The sequence below is a fragment of the Cygnus olor genome, chromosome 22 (genome assembly GCF_009769625.2).
Source record: "Cygnus olor isolate bCygOlo1 chromosome 22, bCygOlo1.pri.v2, whole genome shotgun sequence".
Taxonomy (NCBI): domain Eukaryota; kingdom Metazoa; phylum Chordata; class Aves; order Anseriformes; family Anatidae; genus Cygnus; species Cygnus olor.
In genome coordinates this window covers 5,131,588-5,154,905 of record NC_049190.1, presented here as the reverse complement: position 1 = coordinate 5,154,905, position 23,318 = coordinate 5,131,588, and the positions used below count along the sequence as shown (strand labels likewise).

Below are 23,318 nucleotides of genomic sequence, written 5' to 3'. Positions count from 1 at the left end.
GTCCCTGGGAGTCTCAGGGCTTGCTCCATCCTACACATCACCAGGCCGGCCCCCATAAACAAGCAGCCAGCTCCACTCTGCTCTGCTCTGTGCTGCTCTGCTCCATGTTGCTATCTGCTCATGGCCATCTCCCTTCCTTGCTGTGCCGAGGTGCAAAAAGCAGGAGCACATACCGTACAGGATGATGCTGGCATTGGTGTTGCCCAACTTGTTCGTGGCCACACACGTGTAGTTGCCGTAGTCCTTCTCCGAGACGTTGAAGAAGGTCAGCGTCGACAAGCGGCCCTTGCTCTCGATCCGCACCCCCTCCAGCCCGTTTGCTAACCTGCAGGGAATGGTGGATGGCGCTGCTCAGAGCCCCAGATGGGGCAAGAAGAGAATGAAGCCCTCCTGGCCCACCACCGCGTGCACTCAGACCCCAACCAGCCCCACAGGAGCCACCCCTTCACCCCACCATGCCACCAGAAGCACACCTCTCGCCCCATCCCCAGCCCACCTTCCTCCCCGGGATGCACTGGCCATATCCCCACCTTCCAAACCTGTGGCCACCGTTCCTGGAGAAATGACCCCAAGACCCCCTTGCTGCCAGGAGCCCGACCCTCTGTGCTGCTCCCTCGGCCACCTTCGCCCCGCTTCGCATCCTCCGTGCCCCCGCACCTGGTGTCCTCCTTGAACCACTGAAACTCCGCCACGGGGACGGCCGAGGCCTCGCACTGCAGGATGCCCTTCTGGCCCACCGAGGCGCCCGTGTTCTTGGCGTTCGAGATGTACGGCGGGTCTGCGGGGACGCCACACCACGTCAAGCCCCGGGGCCAGGCCCCGCGCCCACCCCCCCTGCCACGTCCCCCCTTAGGACACCCACCCCACCCACTTACAGTTGACGGTGACTTTGACTTTCCGGACGTCTGGGACGGCCACATCATTGACAGCGCTGCACTCGTACTCCCCGGACTGCTCCCGCGTGATGCCCGTGATCTCCAGGTACTCGTCCTCGCTCACAAAGCCCTGTCCTGGGAGCCGTGGATAAACACGGGGCACCATCACCGACAGCGTCCAACACCTCGCCCTCCTGGGCTGGACCCCTGACAGCCCCCCAAACCAACCCCCAAATAAAGCCCCCTGCATCCCTTCCAAGCTGTGCCCCCCCAGCAGGAGGACCTGTGGAGCCCTCCCTCCAGCAGCGCCCCACATCCAGCACGGGTGGCTCCCGAAATCCCCGCGCCTCCTCTCACCTTTCCCGGAGAGGTGCCGCCACGTGACGGTGGGCTCCGGCCTCCCGAAGGCCAGGCACATGAGGGTCACACTGCTGCCTTCGTTCACGGTGATGTCTGATGAGATGTTGACGATTTGGGGGGGAACTGCAAGGCACACGACAACGGGGGGGGGCCATCAACACCCAGGTTTGGGACCCACCCAAACGGTGCAGCGGGTCTGCTGCACTGGGCCCGTGCCATACATGCTACCCGCCCCTCTGACACGGACAGCCTGCCATCAGCCATCGGTGTCTGCCCCATTTTCCTCCCCAGCACTGACCCCACACCTGCAAAATGCCATCCCTAACCAGCCTGAGCACAGCCCTGGGGTCTGCCCACCCACCCCAAATCACCAGCCCCCGCTGCTTCGGGCACCGCCGTGATAACCGATTCTCGTTACGACCGCCAACAGCTCTCATATTTTAGCATTTTTATTAAAGCTTTCTAAATTACTGATTGTCTGCTCCATTCAATGCCGGCCATCGTGATTTATATTAGTCTATCCCCTGATACTCCATCTAATAAATAACTTGGCATTCTCCAAACCCATAAATATCCCCGTCGCTGGCAAAAAGCAATTAAATCCCGTTTGCCGACGCCATTCTCTGGCACTCTGGGCCGTGGGGCTGGAGGATGCCACCCCCAGGATCTGACCCAACTATGCAGAATGGCTCTCCCTAAACCCAGCTCCACCCCGGCCCTGCCAGGTGCTGTGCCCCATGAGCCCTCTCCGAGCAATGCCGTGAGCCCAGGCGCACGTGGTGCCACACGCCCAACCTTTTTGCTGGGGGCTCTCGTGTTTTGCTGGGCTGACTGCCGGAAGAACATCGCCATCGAGCCCCAGGAAGGGATGAGATCCCATCAGCTCAAGCACAGCCTCTCTCCTCCCATCCCTGGGGACCGTCCCGGCCCCACTGAGGCTGCTGCCTCATTTTTCCATACTCTTGGCCACACGAGAAGCGTGGTGTGTGACACATATCACAGCTTCTCCACCAGTCGGTGCCTTGCCTGCACCTCAGAGGGAGGGATGCCACAGCCACACAACCGAGGGATGCCAAGCGAGGGGTGACACGTTGTCCACCAGCAGCTCATGCTGCCCCCGTAGAAAAACAAGGATGGGGCAGCGCAGGGGAGGGTATGCTGACCAGGGGACACAGCCCACGGTGGTCTCTGTGTACCCCAAGAAGCCTCAGAAGGGCACGCACAGCCCCGTGCCGGCCGGGTGATGCTCTTAGCACTCAGACCAGGCACGTGGGTCCTTCTCCATAAGGACAACGGCACTGCCAGGCCCACTTCACCACAGTGCCAGCAGCCACGGCCCCTCCACCTAAGCCACCGACTGCGTTTGGAGCTCGTCCTTAGGGCAGCGCCCTGCCACCAGTCCCTGCCACCCTTCCACCAGCTGGTCCGGCCCTGCTGTGCTCACCCTCTACCGATGCCCGTGCCTTGTTAAAAAGTCACAAGAAAAGGGTTAAAATACAGACCGAGAGCACCTTTTGCTCCCAGGTGGCCACAAGGCTGGGCTTGCCTTTGCGTGCGCTCGCAGCCAGCCCTCTCCCCGGCGCAGCCCCCTGGCGAAGGCGCTGCCGAGCCTGCGCCGCCTGATGGGCCCTGCGAGGCAGTAAATTTCCCAGCAACTTGACACTTTAATATAGAAGTACAGTCTGTTATAGCAGAGGGAGATTGTCTGAGTCCTTCAGGGGAGACTGGCAATCCAAAAATGAAAAGTGCGCGCCGGCAACCGGTGAAAAATGTAGTTAGCGCTCCGAGTGCGGGCGGCACGCTCCGACGGCTTGTCCCTGACGGGTCTGTTGTGGGAAGGGGCCCCGCACATGTGGGAACCCAGCCACAGAGCTGGGATTTCTCCTGCTCTGCAGGCAGAGAGATGTCAGCCCTGACACAAGAAGCTTCGCTCTGCGGCCAGACATTGGCACCGGGCTCCGACCCCGCCGACTCGCCGCGATTCTTGCTGCGGGGACCTTTGGCATGGGAACAACGTGCCAAGGACTCGAGACACCCCCCTTTGGGGTGCCTTTCCTCGGTCAGATGAGGAGAGAGCTTTCTGTGCTACCACCTGTGTCCTTGCACCTCTCACTGCTGCTGACAGCATGGGTTTGGGGCTGCCGGGTGGGACTTGGGAGGACACAGGGAATGCAGGCACCCAAAACCCCGTGAGACAGCAGGACTGCTGCCTGCAGCAGCACCCAGAAACTGGGCAGCTGCCTGCTCCCGCAGTAAAGCCTGGCCACCCCTGCTGCTCTGCAGTTCCCACGTCATGCAGGTAACTGGGAGCCCCCTCCCACAGTGCCCTTTCTCCACAGTCCGTGGCCCACGAGCAGAACAGCTCAGGCTAGCCACGGAGGCCTTGTGAAGGCAATGGAGGCACCGCGCCTCTTTGCCTCTTCCCATCAGAGCTGCCCTCTCCCCCAAGTGACGGTGACCACAAGAGTGACCCTCGTGCAAGACCCAGGTGGGAGGCAGCTTTCCTGCAGGGCACGGAGGTGTCACGCAGGGAGGGAAGCAGTGAGTGTCCCAGTGTTGGGAACTGCAGCTGGGCAAGGTTTAGAGACACCTCAACCCAACACCAAGCACTTAAAGCTGCTCAGAGCCCTCTCCATCCCGGCAGCACCCAGGGACAACGCTCAGCTTTATCCATGATGCGGTGGGCATGGGGCAGACCAGGACCAGCTCATTCCTGGTACTTTCCCTGCTCCGTGCTTGGAACCACCTATGAGCAAGGAGCTAAAACCATGCCCAGGGCAGGCAAAAAACAAACAAACGAACAAACAAAAAAAACTATTAATGGAATCCAAGGCAAGCAGAACGACCCAGAATACAGCCCAGCCCCAGCGCAGGCAGCTGCATTACATCAGCAATGCTTCAGCATGAAGTACTCACTGCTCCTACAGCTACGCACCGCCACATGATCCCAACTCAGCCACGCACAAACAGCCCACAGACAGACACCCTGATGGGCCAGGGTGACCAGGGCCAGGGAAACGGGACTGCATCACCGTGCCTCGCTGCTGCCCAACCTCATCCCACCAAAAGTGCTCCTGAGAGCCATCAGGGATGCACGGGGGGTGGGTGCCCCTGGAGAGCGTGGGGCCGCCGGCCAGCTCAATACCCAGCACGACAGCGATCACTGCCTACGAGGTTACAGGGACTCGCAGGAGGACATCGAAGGAACCTGATTACATTTCTATAGATCCCACCAACTGCACTCCCCTGCACGCAGCCTCAAGGGCAGGCTGCCTTTGCCTTTGCTTTAACTCATGAGCAGGGCAGGAGGGAGCTGGGGCTGCGCAGGGATGCTGTCAGCAAACAGGACCCGAGAGCTGGGAGGCAGGATGAGGCCAGGAGCAAACACAGAATCATAGAGAAACGTGAGAATCACAGAGAATCATGAGAAACATGACATAACACTGCCCCATGAGCCATTCCCCACGAACAACACCACGATGCAGGTATGGGCATGGCACCCGCACGGCCACAGCTAAGAGCACACCCCTCTCGCGCTGCTGTGGCTTGAGATTACCCATGGGCACGGAGGCAAAAGGCTCTCCAGTCCCACTCCCCAGCCTCCCTGTATCCCCAAAGCACCAGGAGGAAAACCCTCTTCATACTTCTCATCCTCCAGCACTACTGCAGGTGCTAGCCCTGCTCATTTACATGTCAACAGCAAGCTTTTCTTGGCTTATCTTTGATTCTCCGCAGCTATCACTGGGGGCCCTCCCCCTGTCCTACATCCCCTGTGCAGATAATATCCAACATTTATGACACTCTCCTGTCACTAAATATAGAACATAATAAATGATCCCTGGGCAAACGTGTTAATAAGCAGAGAAGCAGCAAAACCGGGGCCGATGCTCGAGCAAGTACACGGAGTGCCTGCTCTGCCTCTTGTCTCCTGACACACATAATACACTTTACAACATCTCACACACCGGCTCTTGTTAGCCCACGGCACAATGATAACACGATATTTAAGAGAAAAGGGGTGAGATGCTCCTCAGTTGTTCAAGGGGCACAGATCCCTGCCCCAAATTAGCAGTCCTTGGCTACCACTGGTACAAAACAGGGCTTGCAGGGGGGTCACCACGGTACAGCCCCATCTCCAGCTGCCTTCTACAGTCACTTGGGGACCGATGTGGCCATCACCCACCCTGGGGGACCCTCTCCAGCCCCCCCCCCCCGGCACACAGTGCTCGTGGGACAGCTGCAAGATGCTTGTCTTGGAGAGTTACAGGGGTAAGGCAACACGGCAGCACTGCAGCTCTACCCCCTTATTAATAGTCTTGTTTTCCATTTAAAAGCCCACTACTAGGAGCAAATTGAATGTGAAGTAAATCCCTAGGAAGCCGGGAGCGGCGCGTTGGTTCGCGGTCTCGCCGGCGCGGCAAGCAGCCCGCGGAGGATTGCGTCGACCCTGTGTAATATTAATCAGGGGTAAGTTAATGCATAATGTTCACTAGGCCAAAAAAATACATTTGGTCTGTAATTTCTTGTTTGTTCAGAAAGCGGGCGAGAGAAATTGAATGTGAAAGTGATGCCACTAAATTCAATAACAATAAGCCCGTGATTTATCTCCTTCCTTTACCGCTCGAGACCCACACCGCCCGATGTGCCGATTAATATTTTACATCGGGCCCAGGTGACTGCGGCACACCGGGTCCTGCTGATGCTTGTGGGGCCTGTAAAACCCCGTGCCTCCCCTCACCTCCCTGCCCTCCTGGACCCCGAGCCACAGCGAGATGGTGTGTGCCCTTCTGCACGATGCTGCGCGGTGCTGGAGAGCCTCTGCACCCAAAATCAGTTTCTGGTGCTCTCCACCATGACACGGTGCTGGTCCTGTGCCACCAGCAAGCTGTGCACACACAGAGGGGGGACACCCATGGGGACACCCATGCCACTTGCCCAACCTGACTCAGAGCTGCTGGTGGCCCTGTGGGGCTGGCCGTGGCCTCACGCACCAGTGACACCGGCACGGCTGGGGGCCATACGTGCCATAAGCTGGGGACCCATCCCCAGCACATGCAGGCAGCCCCCAGGACTCCCCCAAACTCTGGACACCGGCACCAGTCATGCCCCTGCTCAGCAGCAAACTGCTCTTCTTGCCAAGCGCTTGGAGAGCTCAGAGCTCACGAGGCACTGCGAGACGCCCTGATTCCACGAGGGATGGCTACAGCAAGGGGCACAGCCCTTCCCTGCTAACCCCCGCGGCGAGAGGCAGCTCTCCGGTAGTTACTGCCTGATTATCGACCCCACGCAAACACACAGGGGCTGACTTGGCTCCTGGCCGCGCCGTATCCCAGATCCCTACCAGGAACGCTCGCCGCCACGGCCCGGGGAGTGCGGCCGGCTATTTTTAGCCACGAGCTCATTAATGCTGCACGCCACGGAGCGGCGAGGCTGAGCGAGCACTGACATACACAACGGATGTCCCTCCAGATCATTAGCTCCTAATCCATTCAAAGAGACCTCTTCCTACACCTGGGATATGGCAGGAGAAGATGGATGCCTGCGGGCTCTGCAAAGTGCCCGGCATCCTGCAGCAGGGGGCTGCTCGAGAGCGCTCGGTGGCTTTTATGCCCCGAGACAGCCCCTGTCCCTGCCACCCATCCCAAAATGAGAGCAGACCTGCTGCTAAGAGCCAGTTACCCGTGCAAAATGGCAATGGGGACCCGTGGGACACTGCTGCTCACCTGGATGCGACACTTCTTGCATTTGGCATGTTTTGGGCATGGGCAGCCCTTAAGCACAGCACCCTTGCAACACGACCCAGATGCAAAACACTCCACAAATAAACCAACAACTCCACCAAATATACCCAAAGCCTGCCTGGAGCTTCACATTTCACTACGGCACAGCGAATGTTCCCAGCACAGCACCACTGCAATGCACAGGGCAGACACCCCACAACTCTGCCGTAGCCCCTGCAACCCAGTGGGAAAAGTGCCTGGGCTCAAATCTCCTGCTCAGCCCGATGGATGCTTTCTGAGGACACCCTCCCAGCAGCCTTACAGACCACACCACAGCGCCTCTCCACCAGACCAGCAGCACTGCGTGCTGGTGAGACTAAGAAAAATGGCAAAGGGCCCCCTCTCACATGCCGCCCAGGTCGGAGGTGGTGGCTGGCTGCAGCCAGGGATGCCAACACTGGCTCTGCCATGGGCATGACCCCAAAGAGCAGCCCAACGTGCAGCACTGCTCCGTCAGATGCCGCGGTGCCAGACATGGGCAGCCCCAGGTACGATGCCACAAACTGTGCGTGCTCCCTGAGACTCCCCAGACCCCCTCCCTGCTCCCCCCTGACCAGGAGGCTTTTCCCTTCCCTCTTGCTAGAGATGGATCTGGCAGGAGAGCTGCAGCCCTCTTTCATTAAATGTTAATGCTTTTATTTATTCACCAGTATTTATGGACCTCTCATCTCCTCCCATTGCTATTCACATTTCTCCCTCTCGTTACTGCCAGATGGGTGAGGACGGACGGTTTATCTGCAGCAGCGAGATGGGCGCCTGGACGGCTTCCCAGCCACCCCTGCCTCGGCATTGTCCCCCAAAGGGGACAATCTCCTCCTGAGTGCCCTGCGGGGACGTGAGGACCTCCACGGGCACCGTCCCACATGGTCCAGCCCCAAAGCTTCACGTGTCTGCTCTTTTCTTGGGGAGATGCAGGGCTCGCACTGCCCCGTCCCCTCCCCAGCTGTCCCCTCCGACACGACGTGCTGCCGCTGCAGGGAGCAGGATTGTACCCTGGCACAGCTCTGGTTCCCCCCCCGGCTCTCCTGCTGCCTCCCTCCCAGCACCCCCAGCTGCCTCCACCCCACGCTCCCACAGCTCCACGTGAGCCACCCCAGCACGGGCAGGATGGAGCTGTCAGAGGTGTCACCGGGCAAGGACTAATTAGCATGAGGAAAGGCAGCACAAAGGAGGGAAATATGCTGAAAGCTCAAGTTTTGCTTCCTTTTGCAGATGGGGAGAACAGCGGGACGGCACCGGTCCCCGTCAGCAAACAGAGACAGGTCCCTGCGCGCCGCCTCGCTTCTCCCAGGGTTTTGGGGTTTGGTCCTCTTATTCACCCCTACTTCATCTGGCTAACAGCCAGACCTCAGCACAGCCATCAGGGACACAAAGAAGGTCTGGCAGCCAGAAGATGGGGATACAAACCCATCCCCATGGCCAACACGGGGCCGCCCATGAAGGGTGACCCGTGCGACTGCGCCCGGTGTCCTGCCTGGTTCCCGGGAAGGGGGCACCACTGGGAGCTATGCCAAAGTGCTTCTTGTCGACAGCGAGGATTATCACCTCTCGTCAACTCAATTTTGATGACAGCACAATCTGAGAGGCTCGTCAGAGTTGATTTTATCGACATAATAGATTAAGCGCATCTGACAGCTATAGTTCGGGCACGGGGATGATTTTTGTCAAATTCCTCGGTCCCGCGAGTGGCACGTCACGCTGCCACCTTGCGCGCTCCGAGAGCGCTTTGGCTGGGGGGGGAATTTTCCCTTTTCCCTTCTCCTGCTCTTAAATGCTGCCTTTTCTCTGCCTTCCCATGGTAAAACACGCTTTGCATGGAGCGGCTGGGCAGGCATCATAACCCGTAACATTTCAGACAAATCATGTCACAACGGAGATGAGGTATTTTGCACTCAGAGCGCGATCTGAGCAAAGCCAAAGAGAGGGGGATAAAGGAAAACCGACCACAACCACCTTCCTACAGATGCCTTCAGAGCCTGGGAGCATTACATGGCATGTTCTCTGTCTCCAGGTGTGTCAGAGCCTTCCCATGGCACCGTGTGCCCCCCATTTTGGATGATTTGGAAACTAACAGCACCATGCAGGGTGACATGACACCTTCAGGCCACAACCACATTTCATGAGACAAAGCGATAGGATAAACAAACCAACAAAGACCCCTTCATCAGAGCAAAACCAAAATCTGGACGTGCCAGGGACCTCACGTGAACAAGAAATTGGAAAATTCAGCAGAAGCATCTAGCTGCCTTTGCTGGGCAATGTCTCCCACCTGCGCACCCCTTTTTCTCTAGGTTTTTGCGTTGAGACAGTGAAAGCAATAAAACCGAAACTCCGAGTGGTATACCTACTGTGTAACCACCTGTCAGTAAATTTATGAACAATTAGGAAGTGAAAGTGCTTCCCAGGGAGCTATTTGTGCGTGCGATAAAAACGTTCTTTCTGTTTGGGAATATAATGAGGAAACAACTTCTCCCGTTCTCGCCCCCACTTTGACGATTTTGCTTTTTGCGGTAATTAATCCAGCTGCTGCCGCTCTTTTGTTCCACCGGCTCCCGATGCCCGCCGCACTGACCCACCCGCTGCCAGCTGCTTTTGGGGGCTTTTTCCTCCTTTCAAAAAGCCTCGAGAAGAGGAGCCAGGGGATGCTCCCCATCACTTCCTACAGCTGAAAGTCGTGTCCTCTTCCATACACCCAGCTAGATTTTGGGCTAGCGCTTTATCCCAGCCACCTGGAGGATGCTCTGCTCTCCCTTCACGATGTACAGCAGGAACATGAAAGCCCCAGGTTCCTGGCACGTGCCGCTGCGACATCAAATCTCCAGCATTCAGCATCTTCCAGTAACCCTTCAGTTGCTCCCTGTACCAACTATGCTGCCCTTCACCTCGCACATACAGCCGTGCACACACAAGACACGAGTGAGCTTTCCTGCTCCAACACCCACCCTCACCAGTCTCCTTAATTCCTTAATTAAGGTCATGAGTGTCCTTAATGCCACTGAACAAGATCCAACCCGTCCATATTTCCCATGTCTCTGGTGCTCTGGCTGCTCTCATGCTTTTTTGGACTCTTTTTTTGGAGCTCTGCACCTCCCCAGACTTCTCCCAGACCGCTGGTGTTGCTCTCGTGGGCACCCAGCCCAGCCACAACCCTCAGAGCTCCCCAGCAGACCGTGCTCTCCTTCACCAGCACTTGCCCATCAAACTCTTGCCCAGCTCCACCAAAGAGCTCTGTTCCCACCATCCCACGGCTCCTCCCTTGGCCAGGGAGCTTGGTCACCACCAGCAGCTCTGTCTGGGAGGTCACTGCTCGGACCCCACCAGGGGAAGGGGCCCTGCTGCCTTCCTTTGCCATGCCATGGCATCTCATGGTGCCACCAGCTCTTCGGCAATCCCATTTTCCTTCACAAAACCCATGGCAGCAGGTGCTGTTCTCTTCCTGCAGGCCCAGCTCTTTCTCTTTCAAGACCACCCCCCTCTTTGTGCCCCGGCTCCTTCATTATTCTTTCATTTTTCTCTTTTGCTGCCTCCTGATCTTTTGATGTTGGGTGCGTGTGCACGTTTCGTTTGTCTCTTTGTTGTACAAGTCTCTGGGCTTTTCTTCTCTTCTTCTCTCTCCCCTCCAGTTGCCTTGTTCTCCATTCATTGCTATTCCTTCCTGCTTTTCTCTGGGCTCTCCTTGGCTTTGAATTCCAGTACCTGCCGCATCTCCCACGTTTTACATCTTTGTGCTCTTTGTCTGTTCTCCATTTCTTCAGGGAGGAAGGGACGGTGAGTTGGGGAGCCATTGCTCCTTTGTAGCCTCTTCTTTTCCCCTTTGCTTACGCCTTGGTCCTTTTCCCAGACACTCCTTTCCATCCCTGGGAAATCCTCTCCATCCCCTTTCCATTCCCGTTGCCACTTCCCTGGCCAGCCCTCCTCGGTGCCGGCGGCGACCAGACCCTGCTGCTTCCAGCACCACAACCCCGAGCCCGCAAGCAGTGTGTAATTACAATTACACCCACAGGCTCCGTTTAGGTAAACATATGGAGATAGCGGTGCAAATGGAAAACCCCAGGGCAAGCCTCCAGTGCTCTCCTTGAAGGCTGGGTGTCACCGTGCCTTGACAGGTGACGCCTCCCTGCTCCCAAGAAACGCTGTCGGCTCTAAGATGTGAGCTCTTCTCCCGGTCTGGGAACACCAAAAGAGGCTCTTCGTGCCCCATAACTGGGGGAAAAGCAAGCATCTCCTCTCTGCAATGACACCTTACAGAGCACCACTGCATGACCCCTCTCCTCTCCCCCTGCCACCACCCCTCTCTGCAGACCCTGCCTCCTGCAGTGCGATGCCACACATGAGAACCACTCCAGGTTTTGGCCGCTTGCAGAGGTTTTCACTTCTTTACATAGCACTTTTCAAAGGTTCCCCACCCTGGAATGATAAAAACCCTCTTTTCTCTCCAGCATCTCCCCCTCCTTCTTTCTACCGGTGCCTGCACTAATTGATTTTTCCTCTGCAGTCGCTCGTGGTTCGTTTTTTTCCCCTCTTGTGCCATCCAGCGAGCAGCTCAATAAACTGCTCGGCGACCGGTTGGGGCCCTTTCCATCCCCACCCCCACCTGAGCAAATACCCCCGGAGAAGGAAATGTGAAACATTAGTTTAACCGCCACGGACATTATGTGTTCTTGGCTTCTGCTCCTGCTGGGAAGAGTTCTTTCCACTCTAAGTGATTTTTTTTTCCTTTTCCTCTTAAAAGCCCTTTGATTTTCTCTTTATTTTCCTGCACTCCATCCCCACTGCTACGAAGCCAAACTACGGGAGAGTTTTCTGCTTAAAATCACTGTTTTGCTTTTCCCCACCGGGACGATTAACCCGGTGCAGTCAGGGTTAGCCGGAGCCTATCCTCCAAACACAGTCATCAAGAAAACACCTAATTAGACCCCGAGGAGCAGTGAAGGGGAAGATGCGCTCGGATACAGAGTGTGTCCAAACTTTGCTGGCCCATTTGGCAGCCCACCTGATGAGCAGTTTGAACAACAAGAAGGGAGAAAAAGCAAGCAAGGAGCCTCCTCCGCCTGTCGCTGTATGGTCCCAACCTGCGATTTTAGCCAATATGCATCAATTTTTGTGCACTTTTCTGAAAAATACCAATAGAGGAGCTTGGGGGCGGGGGGAAGGGCGTACTGAGGACCTGGGCTGAGCCCACAGCCTTCCAAGACTCAGGGCAAGGAGGGGGGCACCTCCCGGTGCCCCATCTTGGTATGGGGCCATACCATAACGAGTGGAGCACTCGATACGGGCAGAAACGGGATGGTTTGCTTTTACACCACGCATCATCCAGCAAGACAGAGATAGCAGTGTGATCTAAGACTCCTCCTTCCCATTCCTTGCAAACCTTCAATCCCAGACATACTTTGCCATCCCGGCCCCACTACACATGGCAACAGGACCTTTTTTGGCATTGGACAACAACATCTGGACATTGCCCACCCGGACGGGCTGCTCTTCATCCCCCACTGGGACCACCTCCACCTGCACCCCCAGCCAGAACAACCCCCAAACCCCCTCCCCAAATGCATCCCAACTGCAGGCACCTCACCCATCTCCTCTTTTCCTTGTTATCATCTTTTCTCTTAAGACAATTAAATAACCCCATAAGGAGCAAGCATCCCAGGAAGGCTCCCAAGCACAGGAGCCTGCTCCTGGCCGCATCCTGCACTTCTGCCTTGCTGCTTGCTCCCAACCTTTCCCTTCTCCAGGCTGAGCTGCAGCTGCTGTGCGCCACGTGCACACCCCTCCACCAAACTCTCCTAATAATAAGCAACAGTACTGACACTCGTGTGAAGCACTTTCTGCATTTACAGCACATTATCAGGTCTTTCCTACGACTGAAGAAGGCTGAGCTGCTCCTCTTGCCTTATTATGCACTGTACAGCCTCCCGGTAAGGTTTTAATAAGTATCACAGTCTCAGCTCCTGCCTGGATATCAAAGGTAGCAGGATAAAAGCAAGTTTAAAAGCAGCGGTTGTGCAAGCGGCGGTGGCGGGGGGGCCCTGCAGCACAGCCTGTCTTAGGGGAGAACGGTGTGAGGCCAGTGGGGGGGTTGCCCTTTCAGAGACTCGAGAAGTCAGTTGTTATCAGGAAGAAGGGAAAAATAAAGACTCAATTTGCTTTAGAGACGCTTGCTGAAGAGCTGCAGCCGCCTCTCCGAGAGGCGGAGGATGCGACAAGTGAGACGGGACCGATTCGGGGTAAGCAGATCTGGCAGGTACCTGCTGCCAAGTGACACCCAACGGCACTTTGCTACCGTGAACAAAGGCTGTGGTCCTCCAAAACCCACCCTGGCTCGTGGGGAGAGGAAAGCAGCGAAACGCCGAGACAGGAAAATGGATTGCACCGACCAGAAACTAACAGTAACGATGCCGACAGCCGGGAGAGGCTTTAATGAAAAATCTATGGTGAGTGGGATTAAGGCAGTACAGAGGAGGGTTCTCTAAATAAATCAGAAATAGAGGACATCTGAGGAATACCAACGACCACTGTTTGGTAGGGGTGGACAGTATTGATGGTCACCGCTGAGCTCTCCGCCCGCCGCTGTGCTCTGATCCCAAAGCAACGCCGCGCCGCACGAAACCGCTTCGGCACACAGGCACGGCGGTGTCAGCCAGCAGATTTTCAGAAATACTTGCAAATTGGAAAATATTCCTTGTTAGCAGATATCTACAAAGTCCCACCAGCGTCTCTTGTCAGCCCAAACGCTATCCCACATTTCTCCAGACCTGATGTAAAGCCACAGAAGAAAAGTCCCCCACCAAGCCTGCAGGATGCTCTGCTGCGTCAGTGGCACCGCCTGACCGTGCCTGGCTCTGCAGCATCACTATAACTTCTTGATTAACCATTTATTGTGCGCAGGAAAGGCTCGCTGTCATTCCCTCCATCCCATTTCTCATTACCTCCTCCTACCTCTTCTCCTCATCCTTCCTACCCTCTCCGCTCTGCTCAGCTCGCCCTGCCGCAGCGCTCGCCCCACTGCTGCCTGCGTTTTGCTGCCTTCCCTCCCTCCCTTCCTCATCCTCTGCTGCCAGAAGGACGCCAGCCTTGCTCTTTAACACCCACAGCCTCTTCCAAAGCACTGACCCTGAGCTCGGCATTCAAGCCTGAAATACATCCTGGCTCTTGCAACAGCCCGGGTCAAGGAAGTACGGCTGTGCCCTGCCTGCACTCCTGGCACCAGATCGATGTTGCAGTGCGACGCGGTGCGGTCTGCTGGCTCATTGCCCCTCTGAGGACAGGTGGTGGCTTTCCAAGAGGTCACATTTGGGGACAAGAAGGGTCCCTGAGGTCCTGGGCACCCGTCCCCGTGCTCCAGAGGACCCTGCCTTCACTCCTCGCCCCAAAAGTCACAGTTCCTGGCTACATTCATCAACAGCTCAGTGCAGGCAAAAGGCTTTGCCTTCCACTAATTGCTCTGACGGAGAAATTAGAGCTCTTTTGGTGCCATTAGTGCCAGTAAAGCTGCCCTGCTGTGCAGGCTCCCCTCAATTCACCCCCGGGAGGTCCACTCAGGTTCCCTTTCACCGGGGACAGAGGGAGCAGCACGGGAGCCCCTGGCCCCACAGCATCCCCCGGTCAGGCTCTTGATGATGAGAGGAGGCTTGGGCAGCTCACGCTCTCCTTGCGCTACACGAAATCCCAATCTCTCCATGTTCAGGACTCTCCCCACCACAGGCTGACACGCCAAAACGCCGCTCACATGCCTGCAAGCACCCGTCCTGTCGTCGTGGGGAGCCGCCAGGAAAAAATACAAGGGGAGAGAAAAAAGCTCTCTGGCCGCCCGCCATCTCCGCTCTTATAAACCACTGTTAACTGCTGTAATGAACCAATCCAAGAGACATATTAATAATGACACGAAGAGACACATTTACTGTTGATTGTGACTCACTGGCAGATTTATCGCCGGGTTGCTAGGAGGGAAGGTTTGGCCCTGCAGTAGCGCAATTAAAACCAAATTGAACACAGGGACAAAGAATCAATAATCTATCTGGGCAACGTTTAGTTTTGCAAAATACAAATATAAATTAATTGACCTGAACACGGATGCTAACTGGTCATCACTGCCTGCTCGTGCGGGGAGTGCCGCCGGGACGGCCGCCTCCTCTGCAGAGGAGGGTCCCGAGCTTGGCGCACGTATTTAATGCCAGGAGAGCTTGGACAGAAAGGGGGCATTGGGCAATTGCATGGCCTGCGTGCACGAAAACTAATCCCTGAGCGAAGGGCTGTGCTGTTCTCCCTCAGCTCCTGCCTTGCTCGGCAGTGCCTCTTGCTCTGAGCCACCACAAAGCAGCGCTGAGCAGTGGTGCTGGAGACGAAGTGGGAACAGAGCAGGATTTGCTTCCCTTGCCACCCTGTCCACAAGACAGCACGGTGGCATCTACAGATGGATTTTCTTGGCAGAACAAATGAGGCAAATTGTGTGCTTTGAGCCTTGCTACCAGACAGTCGCTTCGGATGCAAACTGTCCCTTGCCTTCCCCCTTCCGAGGCCAGGGAACGGCTGCACTGCAGCCTGCGCTCCCTCTGCTCCCCTCCGCTCCTCACCGCTGCGGCTCTTGGCACCAGCGTCTTTGTGGAATAAAAGGATTTTTGGCCTTGCTTTAATGAGATAAGATAATCGCATGGGGATTTTACTACGCAAGATATTGGGCGTTAGGTGCCGGAGATTTATTGCAAGCTGGAGCATGAAGAGGGGAGAAGAAGAGGAGGAGATGTAATCGCTCTTACTCTCATGCTAACGTGCTCGTTGCAGCCTCTGCTGCATCCCCACGTGCTGCACCAGCCCTGCCTCAATGGTGCTCCCCGGGTGGTCCACAGTGCAATTGCTATCCCCCAGCCCCACCAAAATCCCTGGGGAAACTACCGTGGCTTGATGGGAGCAAGGGAGAGGGGTTTCTTGGGCAGAAGGCCCCTGTGGGGCAGCACAAACCCACCCATCCCAGCTTGCCTCTGCAGGGCAAGGGGCTGTCGGGGCTGCACGGAGCTGCCGGCTGGTGTTAATTTCATTAGGCTGAAAGCGCTCGGGTACTTCACAGGTGTTGACTGGATGGATTAGCATGATTAGAAAGCAGACAGAATAAACCGATTAAACTTTGAAGATGGACGGCTCCTACGTAAATCACCAAGGGGTGGAGGGGATGCTCCGTGCTCTGCTCCCCTCTTTCAAAGCCAAGCCCTCCCCATTCTGCTCCAGCATCACCGGTGTGGAGCCCCACCACTAAATCCCATGGCGATTTGGCAGGGAAACCAGCCCAGAGCAGCCTGTGCAAGCAGCAAGACGCCCAACGTCACCGTCTCCCACGCCTGCCCGTACCTCGCGGGGAGCTGACAGGCCGAGGGAGGTTTTCCCTGCTTTGATCAGTGGCCGTAATCGAACCGTGCCTCTTCCAAATGAGAAGGATACATAAATATATACATATCCGTGTTGGAGGCTTCTCAGACACATGTTGAGGCTGAGAAATTTTTCAGATTTGCTCATTGCAAAATCAATACCCATCAGCTGTTTGAAATTAAAGGAAAGATTAGGTCCTGGTTTTATACACGCTTTATTGTATTCCGAGAGCTTTCTACTCAGCCAGATAAATCTTCTTTAAGAGGATTAGGAAACTTTCATTATCTTTATCTAACCTGAACTAACACTAACTCTGAAAAATTAATCTACAGACCGGACAAAAGCCGATAGCTGGTGCAAAGGAGCCGGGATCAGAGGCAACACCCGATGGAGCTGGGGTGCCAAGCAGAGACCTCCAGCAACGGAGCCCCCCCAGGAAATGTCCTGGTGATGCTCACAGCTGGGTCAGCCCCACCACCCCATGGGGTCGCTTTGATGGTGGGCTCGACCAGTTTGGATCCCTTACACCAATGTCCTAAGGGTGCACCCACTGCTTGTGCTAGGGTAGGGTTGGTGTGCTTCCATAGGGAGCGTCCCCAGGCAGGTGGGTTTGGGGAAGAGGGACGCATGCTGGGGGGCTGGGGACTAACCAGCTGACCAGGATCAGTGCAAAAAAGGCTCTCAGAAAGGCTCGCTGCAGCCCACACTGCTGAGGGCACCTCTGACCTGCCAGCACCAAGATCCTCCCCATGGGAAGAGACTCGGGGATGCTGCTTTTCAACCCAGCAGCAGCTGCTATGCCAACACGCCCCCCCCTACGAAGCCCTGTGCCAAAAGCTCTTTGCAGCCCTGCAATGACTTCCACACGCTCACACAATCTGCTTTCCTTCCCGCAGCCTGGTGCAGTTGCCTTCAGCTCTCCTGAAGCACCTTGTAAGAACTCCCCGCTGCAGCAACCCTGAGCCACGCGTGCACCGAGCGGCGGCCACAGCTCATGTGTACACAGCAGGGATGGGCATGGGAGTAGGAGAAGGAGGGAGCCAACCCCAAGTTCAGTTTCCAGGTGTTCTCCTCCCCGTGTCACAACCGTACAGCACAGCAAGGTGCAGAAGCACAACTCCATCTCACCTTGGCACAGTGAACACTTGTCCCGATCCCTCTCCCCCAAGTATTCACCACCCAAAGCAACGGATGTTGGTCTGATCCCTAAATCTCTACCACAAGAGGGTCTCCGAGCCCTTTGCCAGTCTGGACGCCCTCCAGCTTGGCTCAACAACAGCACCACGAACGTTACGACTCACCTTGCACGATGAGGTGGACTCGTGATGTCTTGGGGTGATTGTCTGTCTGCACGGAGCAGGTGTAGGGGCCCTCATCGTACACGTCCACGTTGTGGATCTTGATGCTGTACTGAGTCTTGGTGTTGGAGAGGATGACCACGCGGTTGTCTATAGACCACTTGTCATTGCCAGCGTACAGGATGGTGCTGCGGTTCAACCACGCTACCCGTGTCACCCTGTCATCCACGGTACACCTGCGAAGGAAGAGCAGGAGGGTCACCAAACTGGTCCAGCATTCATGGAGAGCATCCCGGCTCCAAAAAGGGGGACGTGTGTGGGATGGGAGCTGCACCACCAGCTCCCTGGCCCCAACCTCCAGCAAGGAGCCCATGTGCCCCACGCACACCATGCCCACACGCCAGCACCGTGCATCCCCCATCCCTGGAAATTTCACAGAACCAGCAGGTTCCCTCTATTTTATTTTTTTCCATGGCTCTGGGGAGGCGCAGATGAAAAACCCATTATGTTTGACCTCCGCGCACCACAAAGACTTCCTGCACCCCCTGCTCGCCGAGGATTTCAGATGAAGCTGTAAAATTTGCTGACAGTTTGGCTTGTCAGCACAGCCCTCGAGCCATCCCGGTGTGATATACACCGCCGCGGCAGGGGAGAGGGGCCACGCACACGTGCGGGGAGAGAGGAAGGAGCGAAACAGCCAGAGACGGCGAGCCAGCACGCAGGAAGAGAAGGGAACATTTGGATAAGCAGCTGTAAATCCTACAAGTGCCTTGAAAACACAACACAGTCATTTCAATTATTTATTTCCTGCCTGGCTCCCTCCCTCCCTGCTCCCGCCACGAGATGCGTGAAGGCTGGGGAGCTCCAGTCTGCGGCGCTGACTTACGCTTGGCAAAGAACAGAGTGGGGGGGGAAAAAAAAGTGGAATTAAAATGTTCCCGAAGAACATGGCTTTTTCATTCCATTTGATAGATTTTCTCGATCTATTTACTTCTGGCCTTCGCTGCCTCCGCAGTACCCGCAGCCAAACCACCGTGCATTTGGCTAAATTAAGAGCTGAACAATTCTCAGGAGCTTTGCTTTTCCCACCCAAGGACCGCAGTCGAAGAGCTTTCTCTTGGTGTGAGAGAAGCCAGAAAAACAACCCTAGGCACAAGCTCGTGCTGGCGGCTGCAGCTTTGTGCAGCCAAGATCTTAGGGAAAGGCACCTGAAGTGAGCCAAACAGCTCCCGCAGGTCCCTCTCTGCATGTCTGTAAATTCAGAGGCAGGCAGGGGGGCTGCCCCCGTCCCCGTCCCCATCTCACGCAGAGGTTCGGGGTGGTATATGCCTCCCATGCCGGGCCTGCCAAGCATCAGCCCCATGCAGATTATTAATCAGCTCGACGCAGATTATTAATTGGGTAGAGCAGAGGGGAGGCACTTGGCGTGTTTTGGGGTCCTCCTGGTCGCTCGGTTCGGAGGCACAAGCCATACATCCTCCTGCAAATAAGGCATTTTCCTCTTGTGGGAGCCGTACATCCACACAAGCCACATTGCACGTGGATTCCTGGAAAGCCCAAAGGTCCTGAGGCCATGCCATGCCACAGCAAGCCCTCCTGGAGCCTGCCTGGACATCAAGCACCCTCGTGCCATCCCCATGGTAGAAATTCACATTTCGGGGCCAGTGTTCTGGGTGAGCTGCATGGAGCCGAGCCCGTTCTTGCTCGGCGAGGTGGCCTCGTGCCAAGCGTACGGCACCGTCCTTTTTGGGAAACGGAGCCTTCCCTCCACTCAAATTAACTGGGGGAGAGCTAAGCGCAGCCTAGTTAAGTTCAGCCCTAGGGGATTTCAGTCTAGTGGACTATTACTGCTGTCTCACTTCATTATAATGAATAATAAAGAGATACTTACACACGGTTTCTGTAAATTATTCATTGCGTGCACTGAAAAATCAGGGCAGTAATATGTAAAACAGACAACTTGCATGTCTGCGCTCGTATAAATATCCAGACTAAAGCCCTCCGAGGTACTCCCGGGTCCCCTCATTAGGGGTGAAGTACAAGGACTAGGGTTTGAAGTGACAGGGAAGACGCGCTCGTGCCGTCTCTGGGAACGTTCAAACACCACTGCCCGGCTTCATCTCACGCTTTCTGAGGGTGTTTGGGGCTGGTACATGCCCCCTGGCAGCAGGGGCTGCTCGTTTTGCAGCAAATTCTGGCATTTCAGGCTGGAAGCCACACCTGCATGAGTCCACGGTGAGTCCCATAACACGGGCAGATGTCCTCCATGGGGAAGAGTGAGGATGGCATCCCCCTCCCTTGCCTATAACACATGATGAATGGGATTGCTCTTAAAAAAACCTCATAGTAAACAGGAGAGGGAAGCCCTCATGCTTCAGTGAAGGCAGGGACCACCCCCACCGAGCCTCTCTGCTTTGGAGTATGACATTTGGCACCTGCGATGCACACAGGGCTACCACGGAACGGGCTGGGCTTGCTCTCCAAAGAAAAGAGAGCTCAGGGAAAGTCATCCAGATTTCATCAGAAATTACCGAGGCACGCATTTCTACAAGGGCTGGAGCACAAGAGCACGCTGCAGATACAGCAGCACCTACAGAGATGGGAGGAAGCACGCGGGGTGCCTTTTGTGCGCTGCCAGGGATGCTCAGCGCGGCGATGGGCTTGGGAACACCTCTGAGCAAAGTCATGCTGAGAGCAATGAGACAAAAGCCCCTTCTCCCTGTTCCTCTAGCCCGCTCTTCAGTCGCTGCTGCTCGGTAGCTCATTTAGCAGCAGATCCTTTCTGCTCTGCAACTGCAGATGGGGTTGGATCCAAAAAAAAACTACCCTTAGCGAGCTCTCCATGCCCTCTTGGCGACCCATCAGAGCCAGCAGAAAAAACGTAGTCTATCAGCTGGCACCAAGAGCCTGCCATTCCCTTCTCACACAACCTCTCCTTCCCACCCCAAGATTTCCCGGGCCCTAGAAATCAGCACTTCAGAGGCACACACCGATAAATACCCCGACACGAGGAGTGCCCTGCCAACTTCTTTCCCAGGCTCCGAAAGCGATATCCATTAGCTGCTAAGCCGCCAGCACTCTCTCGTCTGCTGAGCCGTCTTTGCTACCTATTTCCAATTGACCAGGATTATGATAATGTCTCCGGTAAGCAAACAGGTAAAGAGACTTCTTCAAAGTGTTTAGATAAAGCAGACAAGCTCTGACAAAGCTGGATAATAAAGCAGGCCAGGAGGTTTTCCCTTGAAGGGATCTAATTAAGAACAAAGACAAACCCACATTAACAGTCTCCTGGAGGCACCATATCCATCTCCAGAAGAATCGCTCTGTTACGAGTCCGGAAGGGACAAAAGAAAATAAAGGATGTGTCAGGCAGGAGGGAAATAACCCCTTCCTGTCTCCTTGGTTCACCTGGAAAAAAACACATCAGAGAGGCAGGGGAAATAGCTCGGGATAGAGACACCAGCATCAGCCCAAACCCTTACCACGCCGGACCTGCCCCGTCCCGGCTCCCCTTTGCAGCCCGTCTTCACGCAGTGCACCCCACCCCGTCTGCTCCATGTCCACCCCACTCAGATCATCGTCTCCTCCGAGCAGAGACCTCTCAGAGCCTGCAGTATTTCAGCTGCCTCCCACTGTGTCCGCCCTCCACCAGACCAGCTTGATGAGGAGCAGGGGCGAGACCTGGATGCTGTGCTTTGCCCGAGCTCCGTTCCTCCCCGTGCTCCCCCTGACAATCGTGGCCTCTGGCAGGTGACATCTCCCCGGCCCCGTATTCATCCCCCCGCTCCGCAGAGGGACGGGAGAGGCCGTACCGACGCCAGCACCCCACGAGAGACAAGGGCGATGAACCCAAACGCGGCAGCGTGGGAAGATGCATGAAGGAGGGAGCTGGGGGCACCGGCGCTCCGCTGCTTCCCCTCTAATTGCACCCATTCCTCATCCACAAATGCTAATTCTGAAGTTTTCTGAGGAATTATTTCACTTAGTGTCAACAATACAAATAACTCCGCGAGCTTGGCCTTTGTGTTTGGCAGCACTGTGTGACCGCCCCCCTCCTCCCACACCTATTAGCAGGGACCCCCGCGTTGCTCCCACGACAGGCGCCTGCCCAGCCCCATTAATGACACTGACAGCACTTTTCCCATGCACGGGACGTGAAATAACACCCACTGTCTTCGTTCCCAGCCTTTCTCTTTCCAGTTCTCAGGTTTTACCTGCAGCAGTGGCTTGGCCAAGCACCAGGACCAAGCCTGCAGCTGTGCAGAGTGGAGCCAGGGCTGCCCTCACCCCTGCCCTGCGGGGAGGGAAATAACGCACCAGGGACAGCACGAGGCTTTTTGGTACTAGTTTCCTGAGGGGTGGGATGCTTGGGACACACATAATGGTGCTGTGCACCCCAAGCAGCCCAGAAAATCTTTTTGCACCTGCAGAGCGTGGCTACGGGAAGAGGCAGAGCCTCAGGGGAGATGCTCTGCTCCGGATCGACCTGCAACCCTCCGGCTTCCTTATGCAAACAAACAAATCCATACTTTTAAATACTTTTACAGTCCTTCAGCCCCAAACCATTTTTCACTCCTGTAGGCAGCGTGTCTCTTCAAAATGACAAATGGAGATGCCAAAACCAGTCGCAAACTCGCCAGCTGACCCAGTTTTCAGAAGCTAAAATATCTGACCCAGATCGGGAGCAAGGGAGAAGTGACTCAGAGCCACACCAGCGCAGAGGACCCTGTCCTGGGGACAGGAGCACAGCCTGGGGGTCCGTGGGCTGAGCTTGCCCCAGTTTCACACCGGGGTGCAGGAGGCTTTGGCACCCAGTGCAGGGACACGGGGTGCCCATATTATTGTGACACCCAGACACGGAGGGGTCAGGAAGGCTCTCAAAGGTTCGCAGCCCCTGTGTGGGTGTCGAAGCCTCCCGGCAGTGATCGCACGGTGCTTTGGCACGGGAGGCTTCCAGCCAAAAGCACCTGTCCGAGGGGCAGAGCAAGCTCCCAGGCACCTCTGGCTTTGAGAAGCAATTGTTGGTTATGTTTGCAGGGGAATCCTGCTGGGATTTTTCCTTCTTCTTCCAGTACTGCTCCAGCTACAGAGCTAACAGGCTCTGAATGCCTTTTATTCCAGGCGGCTGGAGCAAAGGCAGAGGAGATTTATTTGTAATCATCGGAAATAAACACAGCTCCTCAGAAGTAAACACAAAAGAACAGAACCTGGCTGAGCTCCCGCTTCGTTAAATATGCAAATTAGAAACAGGCCATCAAAACACGCAGCTCCTCTAATCCTCTCCCAACAATGTAAAGCGTCAAATTAGCCGTGGGTACAATGGCATCTGCGGCGTGTGACGGCGGGTCTCGCACAATAACTCCCCGAGGGCAGGACCGCGGCGGCTGGGCTTCCGTCACTGTCATCCTGCTATTTATTCTCAAGGCAGAGGCGGGAGGCGCTTCGTCTTATTTCCCAGTCCCTTCTGCTGGCACCCTTCTTCCAGTCTGGGCCATCCGTGGTTTTCCTTCTGCCCACCCCATTTGGGATGGGCAGACCCCTTCCAGGGTCCCAGACTCGGGTTGTATGGTCCTGTCTTTCCTGGTAGGAGAAACCCTGCTCCTTCCAACTAGACCGAAACTCCTCTTTTAGGGCCAACACAATCC

The 23,318-nt window shown here is 55.9% G+C and overlaps 1 protein-coding gene across 11 annotated transcripts in view; it reads right to left on the bottom strand.

Moving 5' to 3' along the window:
- OPCML (opioid binding protein/cell adhesion molecule like) overlaps positions 1–23,318 on the bottom strand; it is a 334,851-nt gene that overhangs the window by 4,066 nt on the left and 307,467 nt on the right. For all 11 annotated transcript variants that reach the window (XM_040534084.1, XM_040534081.1, XM_040534083.1 and 8 more), the window contains 5 exons: positions 17,677–17,909; positions 1,233–1,358; positions 876–1,010; positions 658–778; positions 174–325 (listed from right to left, as the gene is read on the bottom strand). In XM_040534084.1, the coding sequence (XP_040390018.1) occupies positions 174–325; positions 658–778; positions 876–1,010; positions 1,233–1,358; positions 17,677–17,909 (767 nt within the window). The remainder of the gene's footprint in view (positions 1–173; positions 326–657; positions 779–875; positions 1,011–1,232; positions 1,359–17,676; positions 17,910–23,318) is intronic.